General features: G+C 43.1%; 1 protein-coding gene across 2 annotated transcripts in view; it reads right to left on the minus strand.

The window, feature by feature from the left end:
• Positions 1 to 17,096, minus strand: part of CYTH3 (cytohesin 3) — a 216,200-nt gene extending 199,104 nt beyond the window's left edge. Inside the window, exon 1 of one of the 2 annotated variants that reach the window (XM_073591021.1) lies at positions 16,665 to 17,096. In XM_073591021.1, coding sequence (XP_073447122.1) covers positions 16,665 to 16,673 — 9 coding nt within the window. In that variant the 5' untranslated portion in view covers positions 16,674 to 17,096. The remainder of the gene's footprint in view (positions 1 to 16,664) is intronic. The other variant, XM_073591020.1, reaches the window with a different exon arrangement.
• Between the last annotated feature and the right edge of the window lie 1,902 nt (positions 17,097 to 18,998).

Below are 18,998 nucleotides of genomic sequence, written 5' to 3' on the forward strand. Positions count from 1 at the left end.
GGACTGAAAGTGCTAGTTGATGTTTGATGTTTTAGTTGAAAAATCATAATATCTGAATTGCCTTCTGTCATTGCTCATGTATTATGGATACTCAATGCAATTTGTATAACATGTATATTCTTATACTCACTCAATGCAATTATTGTATGTACTGAAAGAGCAATTTTTTCAATAAAAAAGTTTTGATTCAAAAAAAGAACTCATATCCTGTTCTCTATATTTGGGAATTTACTTATGACTTTGAATAAACCTCTTGAAGGTTACCAACAATTTCCAGCAGCTAGAACATATATTTTTGAATGAAACCAGACCTTCCAATTGCATAGCCGTTATACAATATAAATCCCTCTTGGAATACATGACTAAGAGAAAACTATCCTCTAATCTCACGTTCACGCCGGCCCAAATCTTTTACCAGCACCACTATAGCAGATTGTAATTAAATACTCTTAGCTAGATGGTAAAAAACCCTAGTCCGCTTACACAAGCTATGTGTTCAACTCTCGCCTCCATGCTGGAGAAAATGTCAATATATTGACCACTCTCTCACATATGGTGGGAAGTTTTGTTATAACAGGATGCTGGAAAAAAAACATGTTCTTCCACTTAGTCCCTGGACAAGAATAATATTGTAGATCAAACTTTTTATACAATATGGGCCGTATGGCTGGCTTTTAAACCAACAAAGACTTACAGCTTACTACTGTACTATACCACCTGGTAACAAATTTACCTATTAATCACTAATAGTTTGTATAAGGCTGATCCGCTGCCACAGAGTCCACCAGAGTCCGCTGGCTCAGCGGGAGATCTCTCCATTGATCTCCGCTGAGCCGGTGGATGACAGGTCCCTCTCTGCTCACTGAACATCGCGGGTTCCCTGGATAGGTAAGTGTCCTTATTAAAAGTCAGCAGCTACAGTGTTTGCAGCTGCTGACTTTAAAAAATTTTTTTTTTAAATATATATATATATATATATATATATATATATATATATATATATATATTATATTATATTATATTATATTATATTATATTATATTATATTATATTATATTATATTATATTATATTATATTATATTATATTATATATATATATATCGGCTGGAACACTGCTTTAATGCATTCTATGCATTAAGATAAAAAAAACTTCTGTGTGTAGCAGCCCCCCCCAGCACCCCCCCTAATTACGTACCTGAGCTCCTTCTCTCTCCAGCGATGTCCACAATCCCCTCAGCCATCCAGTACACTCCTCCTGATTGGCTAAGACAGAGCAGCTGTGCCATTGTCTCCCGTGGCTGTCAATCAAAATCAGCCAGCCAACAAGGGGAGAGAGGGGGCAGGGCCAGGTCGGGGCTCTGTGTCTGAATGGATACACGGAGCTCTTACTCGACTCGGGTGCCTCTTGTAGCAAGCTGCTGGCTGAGGGGCACTCAAAGGAGGGAGGGGCTGGGAGCAGCGAAGAGGGACCCAGGAAGAGGAGGATCTGGGCTGCTCTGTGCAAAACCAACTGCACAGAGGAGGCAAGTATAACATGTTTGTAAAGGCTCGTTTTTAAAAAAATAATAATAATAATCAATCACTTTAATGTATTTCTCTGTCTTATATGCTTTGCTACATGAGCACCCATCAAATGGCTGGTGTCATAGCTGATTACATGTGCAGCATCATGGCAAGTGCAGATCAAACAGAGGCCAAGATATCAGTAAATAATAGGAAGGGTTGAAACAAGGACAAATATCCCCCCTAAACGGGACTTTGACAGACCACCAACTCTATTTATTAAAAAATAATAATTTTAATGGTATACAGTAAAAAGACGTGAAAGCGTCTGCACAATACACAACTACATTCCATTAAGAAACAAGACAAAAAATGTACAAAAATAAATCATCATGTCATATGTACTCTCCTACGGGTGGTGTAAAGGGTATTGGGGTACATCACCCCTAGGAGAGTACATATGACATGATGATTTATTTTTGTACATTTTTTGTCTTGTTTCTTAATGGAATGTAGTTGTGTATTGTGCAGACGCTTTCACGTCTTTTTTACTGTATACCATTAAAATTAGTATATTTTACTAAATAGAGTTGGTGGTCTGTCAAAGTCCCGTTTAGGGGGAATATTTGTCCTTTTTTCATGTTATTAGGGATGGGACTACCACAGTCTACACTTTGACATGATGGAAGTCTCTTTTTTTCTTAATAGGAAGGGTTGGTTCGGCTTTAAGGACTTGTTTGCAAATGGATCACTCTTAGCACATTAGCGTTTTTTAAAGCTCCTAGAAGCTTTAGGCTATTAGCGTTTTTTGAGCTTCAGCGTCTAGGAATTTCTTGAGTTTTTTCAGCAGAAACGCTCCTACTAAAAGCGTTTTTTCTTAGTTTTTTTTTTTTTTTTTTTTTTAAGAAACTCAAAAATGCAAATAAAACGCTAACGCTCCTAAAACACTATTAACCATTTCCGGACCGCCCACAGCATATATACTGCAGCAGGGTACCTGTATGATTTCGCTCACGAAGTCTGAGGCGCACACCACTGGTGACCCGCTGTGATTAGGCACAGCAGGAGCCAAACAGCGGGTCCGGCGGCCACCCGTGATCGTTCAAAGGAAAAGGCAGAACGGCGGTCTGCCTATGTAAACAAGGTAGATCGTCGTTCTGTGAGGGAGGAACATGGAGATCTTGTGTTTCTGCTAAGCAGAAACACAGATCTGTTTTCCTCCAGTGTCGGCTTTCCCCCAACAGTTAGAAAGCACTCCCTTGGAGCACACTTAACCCTTCGATGCCCCCCATGTTAACCCCTTCCCTGACAGTATCATTTATACGGTGACAGTGCTTTTTTTTTTTTTTTTTTTTTTTTTAGTACTGATCACTGTATTGCTGCCACTGATCCCCAAAAAGTGTCACTTAGCTTTAGATTTGTCCGCTGCAATCTCACTAAAAATTGTTGCTGATCGCCACCATTACTAGTAAAAACAATAAAAATTAAAAATAAAATAAGTCCATAAAAATATCCCATAGTTTGTAGACGCTATAACTTTTGCGCAAACCAATCAATATACACTTATTGTGTAATATGTGCCAATATGTAGCAGAATACATATTGGCCTAAATTGATGAAAAAATTAGATTTTATACTTTTTTTTTTATTGGATGTATTTTATAGCAGAAAGTAATAAATATTGTGTTTTTTTTTTCAAAATTGTCGGCTTTTTTTGTTTATATCTTGGGCTGAAGTGGTTTAAACGCTACTACAAAAAGGCTAGTGTGCATGGAGCCTTAAGGCCTCATGCACAACGCAGCTGCTTCTAGGGGCGTCAGGCGTTTTTGTCTCCTGCCTATGAACTTCCCTGCATGTTAGCCTATGTTGCCATCCACACATAGGGGGTTATTTACGAAAGGCAAATCCACTTTGCACTGCAAGTGCACTTGGAAGTGCAGTCACTCTAAATCTAAGGGGAAGATCTGAAATGAGGGGAAGGTCTGCTGATTTTATCTTCCAATCATGTGCAAGCTAAAATGCTGTTTTTTATTTTCCTTGCATATCCCCCTCGGATCTACAGTGACTTTACTTCCAAGTGAACTTTTAGTGCACTTTCAAGTGCACTTGCAGTGCAAAGTGGATTTGCCTTTAGTAAATAACCCCCAAAGGCTTTAAGCAGCGTTTAGTGGCAGAGGCTTTTAGAGGTAGGAAAAAAAAAAAAAAAAACACTGCCAATGTGTCCAGGAGCAGCAGAGTTTTGGCAGAAAAAATGCTTGATGCTGCTAAAACACGCCTAAACGCTAGGCACATTAACCCCTTAATTACTGATTCATTTCAATGGCCAGAATGAATGAAATGAATTAATGCAGTTGTTTTTTTTTTTTTTTTAACTGCATCTAAAATCCCCTGCATGTTATCCTGTGTGTTCAGGAGAGTTTAGTGGTAGAAAAAACGCTGACAGCTCCTAAACTTTACTAAATGCCCCGCTGACAGCTGATAACTCATCCGTTGTTAAGGATGCGGTGGACGGTTTTACGGCTCGCTCCTCAAAAACCAGCTATTCGCTGGTTAAGGACGCCGGCGGCCTTGCTCCTTAACGCTAAAGCTACTAAACGTAGCTTCCACACTAGGCTAAACACTTTAAAAGCTTTAATGGAGCGCTATTGCAATGCGGTCCTCACTAATTCCAAGCAGATGATCTTTTGCTTCTTACAACAACCAGCAAGGAGGAAAACACAAGATCAAAACTGTGCATTCTTTTATCTTTTGAAAGAAAAAACATTTCTCAGACTAAACATCCCAGCAAACTCCAAAATACATTTTAGGTCCATCTTTTAAAAACAATGAGAATTAAAGCATCTAGCCAAATAAAGTAGAACTACGCCCAAAGTCCCACTCAAAAAAAAAAAATCATTTGAACATGAATTAGTACAAAAAAAAAAAAAAAAAAAAAAAAAAAAGGAAACTTTCATAGGTTACTATATTATCAACTTGTGGCTAGAAGGAATTTGGAAAATTCAATGTAATAGATTGAACACAGATGTTCCCCCAAACACAAATAATAATGGTCTCACTTCATGGCAACCAAACAGGTCAGCCCACTTCCTTCTTAAAACAAATTCTACAGGTCCCCGGAGCCTCGCAGCGCTGGTAAAATAAAACATATGCAAGGCTGCGTACAGACGGGTCCCCACAACGGGCTCCGCAGGTGGCCAATTGGGCACGTTACCTTGCCGTCTCATTTGTTAATTAAGATTTAGAACATGAGCAAAACTTTATTTGAACTTATTAGGTCAAATTGTTTAAACATCCTTTTCCTCCAGACATAGTCAACGGCGATTTTTCACGAAATATAAATAAATAAATAAACAAAAAGAAGGAGCTGAAGGCCAGACGTATTCCCAACAAGCCCTGAGGAAGAATGGCAAGGAATGTGGAAAATGATTCAACCAAGTACATTCTTTTTAAATGTATTACACTAGTTTAACATCATCTAAAGAACAAACCCTGTCTGCGCTTGCTAAACCTTTCCTACTTTAATAGAAGCAGGATGAGTAAGCAAGAACACATTGAAAACTCATGGGTAATATACACAGCATTTACTAAACAAGAAAAAAATGCACGCAGAAACACGTACTCTAAAAAAAAAAAAAAAAAAAAAGGTTTTACCGTCTTTTACAGAAGCGAAATCTTCTTTCAAGGCTACCCCCTGCATACCAGATTGGCAGAACTACCCAAATAATTTTGTTCACGTTCAGGTCATTACGGAGGACAAGGGCACACTCTTTACATCTGGAGGAAAATAGATTCACCCTCCTCACGTGGAAAGACTTCTTCTTAACCACTTGCTTACCGGGCACTTAAACCCCCCTCCTATCCAGACCAATTTTCAGCTTTCGGCGCTGACGCACTTTGAATGACAATTGCGCGGTCATACAACACTGTACCCAAATGAAATTTTTATCATTTTTTCACCACAAATAGAGCTTTCTTTTGGTGGTATTTGATCACCTCTGCGGTTTTTACTTTTTATTAAAAAAATGTAAAAAACTGAATTTTTTAAAAAAAAAAAGTTTATTTTTTTATATTTTGTTTTAAAAAATTTTAAACGGGTAATTTTTCTCCTTCATTGATGTACGCTGATGAGGCGGCAGTGATGGGCACTGATAGGCGGCAGTGATGGGCACTGATGGGTGGCAGTGATGGGCAGCACTGGCAGGTGGCACTGATTGGCACTACAGGTGGGCATTGATAGGTGGTACTTGTGGGCACTGATAGGTGGCACTGTGGGCACTGTTAGGTGGCACTGTGGGCACTGTTAGGTGGCACTTTTATTGGGCACTGATGAGGCAGATGTGCCTCTTCCACTTGGGGACCGATGTCCCTCACATCCGATCCGGTGATCGGCTTTTTTTTCTACTCGCGCTGTCAGCGAGAGTAAAAAAAAAAAACGATTACCGATCTTTTGTTTACATCATGTGATCAGCTGTCATTGGCTGACAGCTGATCACATGGTAAGGGGCCGGGACCGGCCCCTTACACAGATCGGTGATCAGCCGAGTCTCAGTAACTCGGTGATCACAACGCGCCCGGCGCGCGCCCTGCAGGGCGCGTGCAGGGAGCGTGCACAGGGGAGGACGTCATATGACGTCCTCCCGGGAATGTAGGTCCGCGCTGTAGCCGTCATTCGGCTATAGCGCGGATGCCAAGCGGTTAAAGGGGTTGTAAAGGTAAACATTTTTTCACCTTAATGCATTCTATGCATTAAGGTGAAAAAACTACTAACAATACCGCCGTCCCCAGCCCCCCCGTTTTACTTACCTGACCCCTCGAAATTCGGCTGCTCGTTCACGTCCTCGATTCCGCTGCTCAGCCTGGCCGCTGATTGGCTACAGTGGATGGATTGGAAGCAGCGCAGCCATTGGCTTGCGCTGCTGTCAATCACATCCAATGACGCGGCGCGCTGGGGGGCGGGGCCGAGTGATACAGCGAGCGGCTATAGCCGCCGGCTGTATCACGGGAGCGCGCCCGCAATAACTAACCACCATGCGAGGGAGCTCGCATTAAGGTGGTTAATTATTGCGGGGAGGAGCTGAGACAGCCGCCGAGGGACCGAGCTGCACAGTGAAGGTAAGTATAACATGTTTGTTATTTTTAAAAAATAAAAAAAATACCTTTACAACCCCTTTAAGAGCTGTTTAAATGTGGAGTAGAGTCCCTTAAAGTGGTTCTAAAGGCTGAAGGTTTTTTTATCTTCATGCATTATATGCATAAAGGTAAAAAACCTGAGAGCAGCAGACCCCCCCCTAATACTTACCTGAGCTCCCTCTTGCACCAGCGATGTGCACGAGAGCATCGGCTCTCTGGGGACTCTCCCTCCTCATTGGCTAAGACAGCAGCGGGAACCATTGGATCCCGTTGCTGTCAATTACAGACAGCGAGTCAATAAGGAGAGGGGGCGGAGTGGAGCCACAGCTCAGTGTCTGAATAGAAGCATGCCTGCTTGGGTGCCTCAATGCAAGCTGCTTGCTCTGGGGGCACACGGCAGGAGGGGCCAGGACTGCCAGCGGGGGGACCCGAGAAGAGGAGGATCGGGGCTGATCAATGCAAAACCACTGCATAGAGAAGGTAAGTATTACATGCTTGCTTTTTCATTTCATTTTATTTGTCTTTAATATCACTTTTAACCTCCATTCACACCATTGCGTTTTTTCATGCTTTTTGCAGAAACGCAGGACATTATTTTTAACATGGGTTCCTTCGAAACACCTTCACATTATTGCATTTTTGTGCCTCTACGTTTTTGGAAAGGGTCAGGGGCTTTTTTTTTTTTAAAAACGCAATACCCTGCTTTTTTTGCTTTTTTGGTTCAATAGACTTCAAATGGAGAAGCTGCAGAAAAGCATGTAGTGCGTTTTTACTGCAATTTTTTGCATGTCCATGTACGCCCTCCCGGCAAAGTAAGCCCATGCTGTAGCCATCTTTCAGCTATAGCGCAGGCAGGAAGTGGTTAAGTAGTGGATAAGAATGGATTATTTTGAAAGAATAAGAAAAGTCACTTTCAGACATGCATTTTTTGTCAACTCAGCCACAAATGAATGGAGGTTACAAATAACATCGATCTTAGGCCAGTGGTCTCCAAAATCCGGCCCTTTGCTTGCCTTAAACAGGCCTTTGGGGCGCTATTCCTTCCACTGACACCAACAATGGGAAATTTTTCCTCCCACTGACACCATTGATAGGACACTATTCCTCCCACTGACACCATTGATAGGGCACTATTCCTCCCACTGACAGGACACTATTCCTCCCACTGACAGGACACTATTCCTCCCACTGACACCATTGATAGGACACTATTCCTCCCACTGACACCATTGATAGGACACTATTCCTCCCACTGACACCATTGATAGGACACTATTCCTCCCACTGACACCATTGATAGGACACTATTCCTCCCACTGACACCATTGACTGGACACTATTCCTCCCACTGACACCATTGACAGGACACTATTCCTCCCACTGACACCATTGATAGGACACTATTCCTCCCACTGACACCATTGATAGGACACTATTCCTCCCACTGACACCATTGACTGGACACTATTCCTCCCACTGACACCATTGACTGGACACTATTCCTCCCACTGACACCATTGATAGAACACTATTCCTCCAGGACACTATTCCTCCCACTGACACCATTGACAGGACACTATTCCTCCCACTGACACCATTGACTGGACACTATTCCTCCCACTGACACCATTGACTGGACACTATTCCTCCCACTGACACCATTGACTGGACACTATTCCTCCCACTGACACCATTGATAGAACACTATTCCTCCCACTGACACCACTGACTGGACACTATTCCTCCCACTGACACCATTGATAGAACACTATTCCTCCCACTGACACCACTGACTGGACACTATTCCTCCCACTGACACCATTGATAGGACACTATTCCTCCCACTGACACCATTGACTGGACACTATTCCTCCCACTGACACCATTGACTGGACACTATTCCTCCCACTGACACCATTGACTGGACACTATTCCTCCCACTGACACCATTGATAGGACACTATTCCTCCCACTGACACCATTCCTCCCACTGACACAATTGACAGGACACTATTCCTCCCACTGACACCATTGACAGGACACTATTCCTCCCACTGACACCATTGACAGGACACTATTCCTCCCACTGACACCATTGACAGGACACTATTCCTCCCACTGACACCATTGACAGGACACTATTCCTCCCACTGACACCATTGACAGGACACTATTCCTCCCACTGACACCATTGACAGGACACTATTCCTCCCACTGACACCATTGACAGGACACTATTCCTCCCACTGACACAATTGATAGGACACTATTCCTCCCACTGACACCATTGATAGGACACTCTTCCTCCCACTGACACCAGCAATGGGGATTTATTCCTCCCACTTTTCCTCCTACTAATACCAATGTTGGGGCACTATTCCCCCTTCTACTGACTACAGGCACTATGTAATTTGTTTACTTCCACTGACGCTGGGGCATTTTCTACTGCCACCAGCCACTCCGCCCAACCCCCCCCCCCCCCCCAAATCTGAAGGGCACTAAACCAGCCCCTTTGTTTAGAAGGTTTGGAGAGCCCTGTCTTAGGTAGTCAGGTAACTACAACTATACAATCATACTACATCTCTTCACTCAAGTGAAATGGGTCTAATCTTCTCTTTTACTGCTCCCTTCTTATCTATTTAGTTGCTGATACCAGTGTTAATTCCGTCGACTAAAATAATTTTAGTGACTAAATTAATACTATTTTCATCGACTTAGACGATTCAGATTACTAAAATATGACTGACAATAAAATTACATTTTTGTCAAAAGACTAAGACTAAAATTAAACTGAATTTTTATCACAACGGCTAAATCTGTGCCTGTAGTGCATGTTCAAACCTTAAAGCAAACCTTCAGTCCTTTTTTATCTTTCCATCTATTAAATCCTCTGCCCTTGTTCTTTTAACTTTGGATATTAAAACTTTTTTTTCTGCCAGTAAATACCTTATACAGCCCACTTTCTGTTTCTTGTCTGGTCATTAGCCTAGGCATATGACGACATGCACAGCTCTCTTTATCACTCTTGTGAGAGTTTGTCAGCGAGGGAGGGGGGGAATGAGTCATAAGAGGGCCAATGAAAGCTGCAGGGCTGCAGAGCTAGAGGTGTGCCTCTGCATGTCTGTGTAAATCCAGGGAGTTAACAGGCAGCAGCTTCAGCTGCCCACTCAGTGGAGGGAGATTTCTGCAGCATATCTGGCAAGTACAGAATCACAGTATATATAAAATATGAAAAAAGTGGTTGGAGGGAAGCTTCAGAATGGCAAAAATTTTTTTTTTACAAATTATGTGAGCAGACTGCAGTTCCTCTTAAATACTGTTAATAAACATGTTACAGTGGAACCTTGGTTTACGAGTAACGCGGTTAAAGAGCGTTTTGAAAGACGAGCACCTTTTTTAAAAAAATCCTGACTCGGTTTGCGAGTGTTGCTTTGCAAAACAAGCAGAATTCAAGCTAATGGGCCAGTACCACATTTGGCCAGAGGTGCGGGGGCACTGGTGACACTCGGAATGGTTCAGAGCCATTCGGAAATACTCGGAACGACTCTGAAATACTCGGAAACACTCCGTTCCAAGGCTTTCTGAGTTCAGCCAAGCTGTCCCCGAGTATTTCCGAGGCTCTCCGGCGCCCCCCCACCTCTGGCCACATGCAGTATTGCATGTAATAGAAGTCAATGCGGAATGGGAAAATTGCTTTGATATGCGAGTGCTTTGGATTACAAGCATTCTCCTGGAATGGATCATGCTCGTAATCCAAGGTTCCACTGTATTAGATTTTTACTCCAGGAGTGTATAATGTTTGGCAGTTCTAAAGAAGTATTGCATTAAAATATAACTAGACCCATTCGATTTTAGTCAACTAAAATGTACTGGAAAGTTTAGTCGACTAAAATACGACTAAAACAACTCAGATGAGACTAAAATATGATTAAAACTAAAATGGCATTTTAGTTAAAAGACAAAGTTAAATTTTAGCACTTTAAAATTTTAGCAGTTTAGTTAAAATCAAAATTTGATGTCAAAATTAACACTGGCTGATACACCACTGCAGAATCCTTGTAATATTCATTTTACGGCTACCCTAACTGAAAAGAGGACTAATTTTGAAATACCGTATATACTCGAGTATAAGCCGAGGTTTTCAGCACATTTTTTTGTGCTGAAAATGTCCCCCTCGGCTTATACTCGAGTCAAGCACTTTTCTGCAGCAGAGAATGACATTTTCCAAATCAAATTTGGGGCCCCGTATCTCGGGGCCAATTGGTGCTAGGAACCCCAAATGTGGTGTGCAAACCCAGTGGAACTAGCACTACAACATACACAAAGCTGGGGTTCCTAGCACCAAGTGGCCCCGAGATACAGGGCCCCAAAGTTGGTTTGGAAAATGTCATTCTCTGCTGCAGAAAAGTGCTTGACATTTTCTGAACCGACTTTGGGGCCCCGTATCTTAGGGCCACTTGGTGCTAGGAACCCCAGCTTTGTACATGTTGTAGCACTAGTTCCAATGGGTTTGAACACCAAATTTGGGGTTCCTAGCACCAAAGTGGCCCTGAGATACGGGGCCCCAAATTCGGTCAACTGTGTCCATCTGCAGCAATGTCATTTGCAGCTAGGAGGCATCTAGGAACCCTTAACTACCGAGTTTGAAGTTCTGGGGACCTATGGCTGCAAATGGGCATTGTTGACCTTCTTTTCCACTTACAGTAGCTGCGCATTTCTCACCCTAGGCTTATACTCGAGTCAATCAGTTTTCCCAGTTTTTTGTATATTGTAATAGTTTTTATTACATAGAATTATTTCAAACTGATGACACATAACATTACTAAATTAAAGAGTAACTGAATATTTGCCAACTATAATTTGTTTAGAAGTAGCTATGAGGCTGAACTGGACTTATGAACTAGATTTTTACGAATAGATTACCATCCAGGAAAAATGGCCACTACAGTGGCACATGGATAGCAGGTTTATATTAAAGCTCCAAAACCAGGGCAGAAAACTGCCTCTTAGAAATGTAATCAGTTAGTGACGGATTAAGACTGCAGATTAAAAAGCAACATTTCATCACGACAGCTATCAATAGACTGGCATCGTCGAGCGTATAAGCAATGATGGCATCAGAGTGGTAAACACCGATAATGCAGCTGTTCCTCCAAAGTACAAAGACAAAACCCTCTTTTCATAGAAATGTGATGAAGCGTTGTGCAATTCTCTGCAGGGTTCACTGCAAGACAAAAAGTCTGTGATGCAAGAATGTGCATTCAGAACATCTCAAGACAACAATGAGCCATGCCCCTGGAAAGAAGTCAACCTTATTGTCAATGTGGCCTGAACGTCGTAATGACAGCTAAGCACCGGACCTCTTCAAGCCCCATTACATAGTATACATAGGCTACTGTCCTCTGTAACACACCTCCTACACTAGAAAGCTCAGCACACGTAAAAATTAACTCAGGCATTCATTATACACTGCCAAGGGTGGAGAAAAGAAAAACATACAGTTTCCTTGACTCTTCACCAAGTTTCAGTATCCATTGCAAGAGGATATGCAAGCCAGACAGGGTGCAGTCTCAGGAATGGAGACGTTAATGCTGCTTTTACGAAAAGTTTTGGGGGCTTCAACCACCCACACTGTAGAATAACACAAAAGGATCTGCAAAGGAATAAGCCAATCTCATAAATCTAGTGAAAATATATATATTGGTTGACATTACATAAACTCTATAAAGCAAAAGTCTAAATCTATGCAGCCTGGGATTACTGAATACCTCTGACAATTATGTGGTTAAAACTAACCAGTCATCTACATCTGTGGAGCTAAACCGACAGGAAATCTTTGAGTCCGAGTGTTATTCAGTGCGAGTACAAAGTGAATGACCCCAAAATCTGCAAACATCAATGTGTCGGGCTACCATGGGCTTCCAGATGCTAGAAGGCCACTATGCTATGGAAAAGAGGTATTAGAGGGCCCAGGGTGCCATTGTCCTAAATTAACCAAAAAGGTGGCACACCACTATCCAGAAATACCAATGTCAGTGCTCTTGCAACACTACAACATAACGCTAATGGTTTTGATATGCCCCCAGTTACAATTCTACCATTGTGAGAATGCTAACTTATTGCAAATTTATCTAAGCCTATCCCCTTCCCCCAACACAGTTCCACCGCTACAGAATCTCAGCTATTTCCTATCATCATAACCCCACAAGCAATGTCTTACTGCACTTAATTACTTCATGGATTTGGTTTCAACCAGAGCTCCATCTGCATGGAGTGTGTATGTTCCCCCAACTTAATATGCATTTCTTCCAGCTTCTCCACCATTCTTCCCTCCATACACACTAGCAGGTTAACACCTAACTCAAATACATCTACAGCAGCCATTTTCAACCAGGGCTCTTTGGAACCCTAGGGTTCCTCCTGAGGTTGCTAGGGGTTTTTTGAGTATGTCAGATTTACCATCTATGTGATGGTGCTGGCACAGTTCCAGGGCCAATGCCACTTGTCAAAGCCAGCTGCATTGACATCAATGTTCTTTTTAGCTGTCTGGAAGAATGGCATCCTGAGCATCGCTGTAGGAGGGTATTCTTCCAACTGACCACCCATGTAAGGGGCATTTTCAGCACTGCCCCCCAATGAATTTGTTTTAGCAGGGGTTCTCTGAAATTTAAAAATACATTTCAATGATTCCTCTGGGGTAAACAGGATGAGAAAGGCTGCTCTACAGTATATGTGCTTGTAAGTCAAGGAACATTAGATTACAAGCTCCACTGGAATAAAGACTAAAGTAATGCACAACATATAAAATTGCAAGTGTACATATATAGAAAAAAAATTAATACAATTCATGATTTACAGAAAGGACTATTATTCATGAAGATGCTGAAGATCAACACATCAGAATTTAGTTAGTACTAGGGTAGGGGACAGGAAGACTGCAGAATTTAAAGATTAAACACGGTCATAAGCAAGCGCCTGCAAAGATGACATGACTTCTGTACTGTGAACCACTGCTGATAACCACAGAGACAAAATACATCAGGTACAAATATGACTGATCACACACATGTAATGGCGTTGTTTTTTTTTTCTTCTCCTTTCCCGCGGGCTAATCCCCTACAGAGTGGTGGCCTCATTATGCATCACTGCTGAGCAGATTCTCTACCCACCTCCAGCCGGTATTCATTGACAGTATACTCCACAGTGGATGTAAGAGGTGGACCTTGCCCAGCATATTCTAAACAGGGTGCAATAGATGCTACCAATCTACACACCAATGTATGATTCTAGTACACTCCAGAGTGGATGTAAACAGGTGGTACCCTCCCAATATAGATAAAACAGGGTGCAATAGGTAGATCTACACAGTTACATAGCTAGTCAGATTGAAAGAAAAGACACTACTCCATCTAGTTCAACCATAAAAAAAAAAAAAAAAAAAAAAAAAGCACAAATAGAAGCCCTTCATATATGCTACTATACCCACAGTAATCTTACATATGAATGTCTAATCTTAGTACACTCCAGCGTGAAATGTAAGACGTGCCATCGACCTTCCCAATATATATTAAACAGGGTACAATAGGTACTACTGATCTACACACAGGTTCTACCACACTCTAAGGTGGAAGTAAGGAGGTGGTACCCTCTCAATATAGATTAAACAGGGTGCAATAAGTATTGCCAATCTACATACCAACATATCATTTCAGTAAACTCCAGGGTGAATGTAAGAGGTGGTACCTTCCAAATATACATTAAATAGAATGCAATACATACTACTGATCCAAACACCAATATATAGTTCCAATAAACTTAAATGTGGATCTCAGAAGGTGGAACCTTCCCAATACATGTTAACCTGCATGTAATAGGTACTATTGATCTACACACCATAGTATAATTCTAGTAAACTCCAAAGGTGTAGATTTACTAAAACTGGAGCACTCATAATCTGGTGCAGCCGTGCATAGTAGCCAGCTTCTAACTTCATCTTGTTCCATTAAGCTTTGGCAATAAAATCTGGAAGCTGATTGGTTTCTATGCAGAGCTGCGCTAGAATTTGCACTCTCCAGTCTTAGTAAATAAGAGGTGGTACCTTCCCAATATACCCTAAACAGGGTACAATAGGTACTACTGATCTACACACCAATGGATATTTCTAACAAACTCTAGTGTCAATGCAAGAGGTGGCACCTTCCCGGTTCATGTTCACCAGGTTGCAAAAGGTACTACACAGCTAGACACCAATGCAGAATTCTAATAAACTCCAACATAGTGCTAAGAATGTGGTATCTTCCCAATACATATAAAAAGGGTGCGATAGGTACTACTGATCTACACACCAATGTAGAATTCTAGTAAAATCCACGATGGTATCTTCACAAAAAATAAGCATGCAATAGGTACTACTGATCAACACACCAATCGATAAATCTAGTAAACACCAGCATGGATGCAAGAAGATGGTATCTTTCTACACACTAATATATAATTCTAAGAAACACCAGGGTGGGTGTATGAATGTAGCACTTTCCCAACACATAATAAACATGCTGCAATAGGTACTACCAATGTATAATTCTAGTACACTTTAAGGTAGATTTAAGAGGTGGTACCTTCCTAGTACAGTTGACCGAGGCGCAACGGGTACTACTGACCTACACACCAATGTACAGTATAATTCTAATAAACTCTAGGGAAGCTATAAGAGGTGGTACCTTCCTAATACATAGTAAACAGGGTGCAATAAGTACTACCAATAAACACAACAATGATTCTAATAAACACCAGGGCAGATGTGAGAAGGTGATATCTTTCTATAGTACATAAAATAAAGAGGGCGAAAAATGTACTAGCAGCCTACACAGCAATGTCTAATACTATTAAACACCAGGAGTGATGTAAGAAGGTGGTACCTTCTCAATACATAAACATGGTGCAGTAAGTACAACCAATGTAAAATTCTAGTAACCACCAGGTTAGATGGATGAAGGTGGTACCTTCCCAATACATAAACATGGTGCAGTAAGTACTAACAATGTGTAATTCTAGTAACCACCAGGGTGGATGGATGAATGTTGTACCTTCCCAAGACATATTAAACAGGGTCCAATCGGTACTAGCAATGTATACCTCTACTACACTCTAGGATAGATGTAAGCGGCGGTGCCTCCCCAGAACATGTTGATCAGGGTGCAATAAATACTATGGAGCAACACACCCTTGTAGCATTCTAGTAAACACAGGGGTAGTGAGAAGGTGATATCTTTTTTAGTACATGTAATAAACAGGGTGCAATAGAACTTCTACTGATCTACACACCAATATACAATCCTAGTAAACACCATGATGGATGTAAGAGATGGTACCTTCCCAGCACACATGTAAATAAGGTGCAATAGTTATCCAATCTACCCAGCAATGTAGAATTGCAGCAATCACAGGGTGGAGGTATGAAGGTGGTATATTGATGGTAATAGATACTCCCAGTTTACTCCATGAAAGACATAATGTGTATGATGTATGAAGCCTATCCACTGTATATTACTCATGTAACCCCTTAGATGCCGGTGCTGTAGCCTGTACCCCGAGTCCTGTGCACCCCCTATGAAGTCCTCATACACACACACACCAGTAGTAATGCAGTATGATCCGTCCTACAACACATCCAGTACATGGAGCCAGTCCTCTCCCTGCTCCCAGCTGGAGGTGACCCCACCATGTCTGCAGAGATCCCTCCATAGCTGGGAATGGCAGCTCACCGCACACAACACGATGATCGGTGACAGCCCGGCTCCCTTCCACCCTATAACACGGCACAACCTACCGGCTCCCTTCCACCCTATAAAACGGCACAACCTACCGGCTCCCGGCCATCCGCAATGCATCTGCTATCATGTACTAAGCGATCTACCAGCAGAACGACCCCCCCAGTGCAGATGACAGATCAGCTCCGAGCTGTCATCGGGGATCTGCTCTATGTCCACACTCTACTATATACAGCGCTGTACTGCGCCACCGTCCTTACCAGCCGCATCCTCCTCCATCCCTGCACGGTGACCGGCGGTATGCAGAGCCGGAATGGTGACAGCTCCAAGGACTCCTCCACACTACAGAACACCGAGCCTGACTCCCAGCCGCAGCCCGACTCCGCCCACCGTCACATGACGCCCAGCACTCCGGCCCATGACGTCAGAGGGCTTCTCGGATATATAAGGAGTGGGACGAAGCTGAGGGTTCCCTGGGGAGGTATAGATTTTTTTCTTTTTTCTTTTTAACGACTTGCCTACAGGGCACTTTTACCCCCTTCCTGCCCAGGTCAACTTTCAGCTTTCAGTGCTCTCACACTTTGAATGACAATTGCAACACTGTACCCATATGAAGTCTTTATCATTTTTTCTCACACAAACAGAACTTTCTTTTGGTGGTATTTCATCAATGCCGGTGTTCTGCCGAGAAAGTTCCGCTCGGTGGATAAGGACCCCCCTGTACTGCGCAGGCGCAGCACTTGAGCAGTACGAAAGACAAGGGAGCCGCTGAAAATCTCCGAAGCTGAACAGCTGTGAGCGAGCCTGCGCAATGAGCAGGACATTGTGCCCGACGATGCTCGTGCTATTCTGCAAGGGGCGGGTCTATTACTGTCATATCGTGGTAAACAATGTGAGAAGTATTGAAATGAAGATGAAGATTGCAAAACCCGCCCTTAAACACGCCCCTTGCAGAGTAGCACGAGCATCGGGAGCGTCTGTTAGAATGTGGTGTTTTCATTGCGCAGGCGCAGTGTACAGCTGACTCTCATTCGGCTATTTTCGGCGGCTGGGTAGGCTGGGTAGTGCTTCGTGCTGCGCCTGCGCAGTACAGGGGGGGTCCTTATCCGACGGGGGAACTTTTTCGGCAAGACACCGGGTTTAAATTTTTTGCTAAACGAAAAAACAAACAAAAATGTTTAAAAAAAAAACCTAAAGTTTTTCATAGTTTTTTAACCACTTCCTGCCCGGCCCATAGCAGATGACGGTCAAGTGGTGGTTCAGTTATCCTGACTGGGCATCATATGATGTCCAGGAGGATAACATGCCGCCACGGGGGCACGCATCGCGGCGATCGATGGAGCAGTCTGACACACCGCTACACCGATCTTGGTAAAGAGCCTCCGTAAAGAGCCTTGGTAAAGATCCCTGGTGGTCCAGATGACCACACTGAACCACCAGGGATCGCCACTAGGACCACCAGGGAAGGAGGCAGCATGTGGATGGCCAGGTATGTATCCCATGGCCATCCACATGTGCCCAGTCAGTGCCCAATCTGTGCCAATCAGTGCCCACAAATGGGCACTGATTGGCACCATTATATTGCAGTGATGCCCAGCAATGCCACCCTTAGGGGCATCAGTGCCACCAATCAGTGTCATCAGTGCCACCCATCAGTGTCCATTGGTGCCACCTATCAGTGCCCACCTATCAGTGCCCATCCATGCCACCCATAAGTACCCATCAGTGCCACCCATAAGTACCCATCAATGCAACCTACAAGTGCCCATAAGTGCCGCCTATGAGTGCCCATGGGTGCCCCCTATGAGTGCCCATCAGTGCCGCATACCAGTGCCACCTATCAGTGCCCCCTATCAGTGCCCATCAGTGCTGCCTATCAGTGCCCATCATCAGTGCCCATCAGTGCCACCTCATTGGTGCCACCTCATCGGTGCCCATCAGTGCCGCCGTATCAGTGCCCGTCAGTGGAGCCATATCAGTGCCCATCATTGAAGAAGAAAACGTACTTATGTACACAAATTTTTAAATGAATAGAAAAACTTGTTTTTTTTCAAAATTTTCAGTCTTTTTTTATTTGTTGCGCAAAAAATAAAAACCACAGAGGTGATCAAATACCACCAAAAGAAAGCTCTATTTGTGGAAACAAAATGATAAAAAAATTGTTTGGGTACAGTGTAGCATGACCGCGCAATTGTCATTCAAATTGGCCTGGGCAGGAAGATGCCTGCTATTGAAGTGGTTAAAACATTTTGCAAACAGGTAATTCTTCTCCTTCACTGATGGGCACTGATAAGTGGCACTGCTAGGCACTGATCGGCTGCTCCATAAGGGGCGCCGCCCCCATCTATGAGTCCGTCCCCTAATCTACATGCAGGGCACCGGACGCATGGATTCCAATGTGGGTTTCACTATTGTCTTCCTCATTCTCCTCCCGGCCAACCAGGAAGCCCCTATTGGCCAGGAAGTCCTATGACTCAAGACACACTTCCTGTTCCTGTGGGGCCGGGAGGAGAATGTCTCACCGTGTGCTAGCTGGAGAATCGGTCAGAGCGGCCCCGGCTCTTCCTTCCTCCTGCCTTCAAAAGGTAAGGCAT

This window comes from Aquarana catesbeiana, linkage group LG06, assembly GCF_042186555.1.
Source record: "Aquarana catesbeiana isolate 2022-GZ linkage group LG06, ASM4218655v1, whole genome shotgun sequence".
In the NCBI taxonomy this organism is placed as follows: domain Eukaryota; kingdom Metazoa; phylum Chordata; class Amphibia; order Anura; family Ranidae; genus Aquarana; species Aquarana catesbeiana.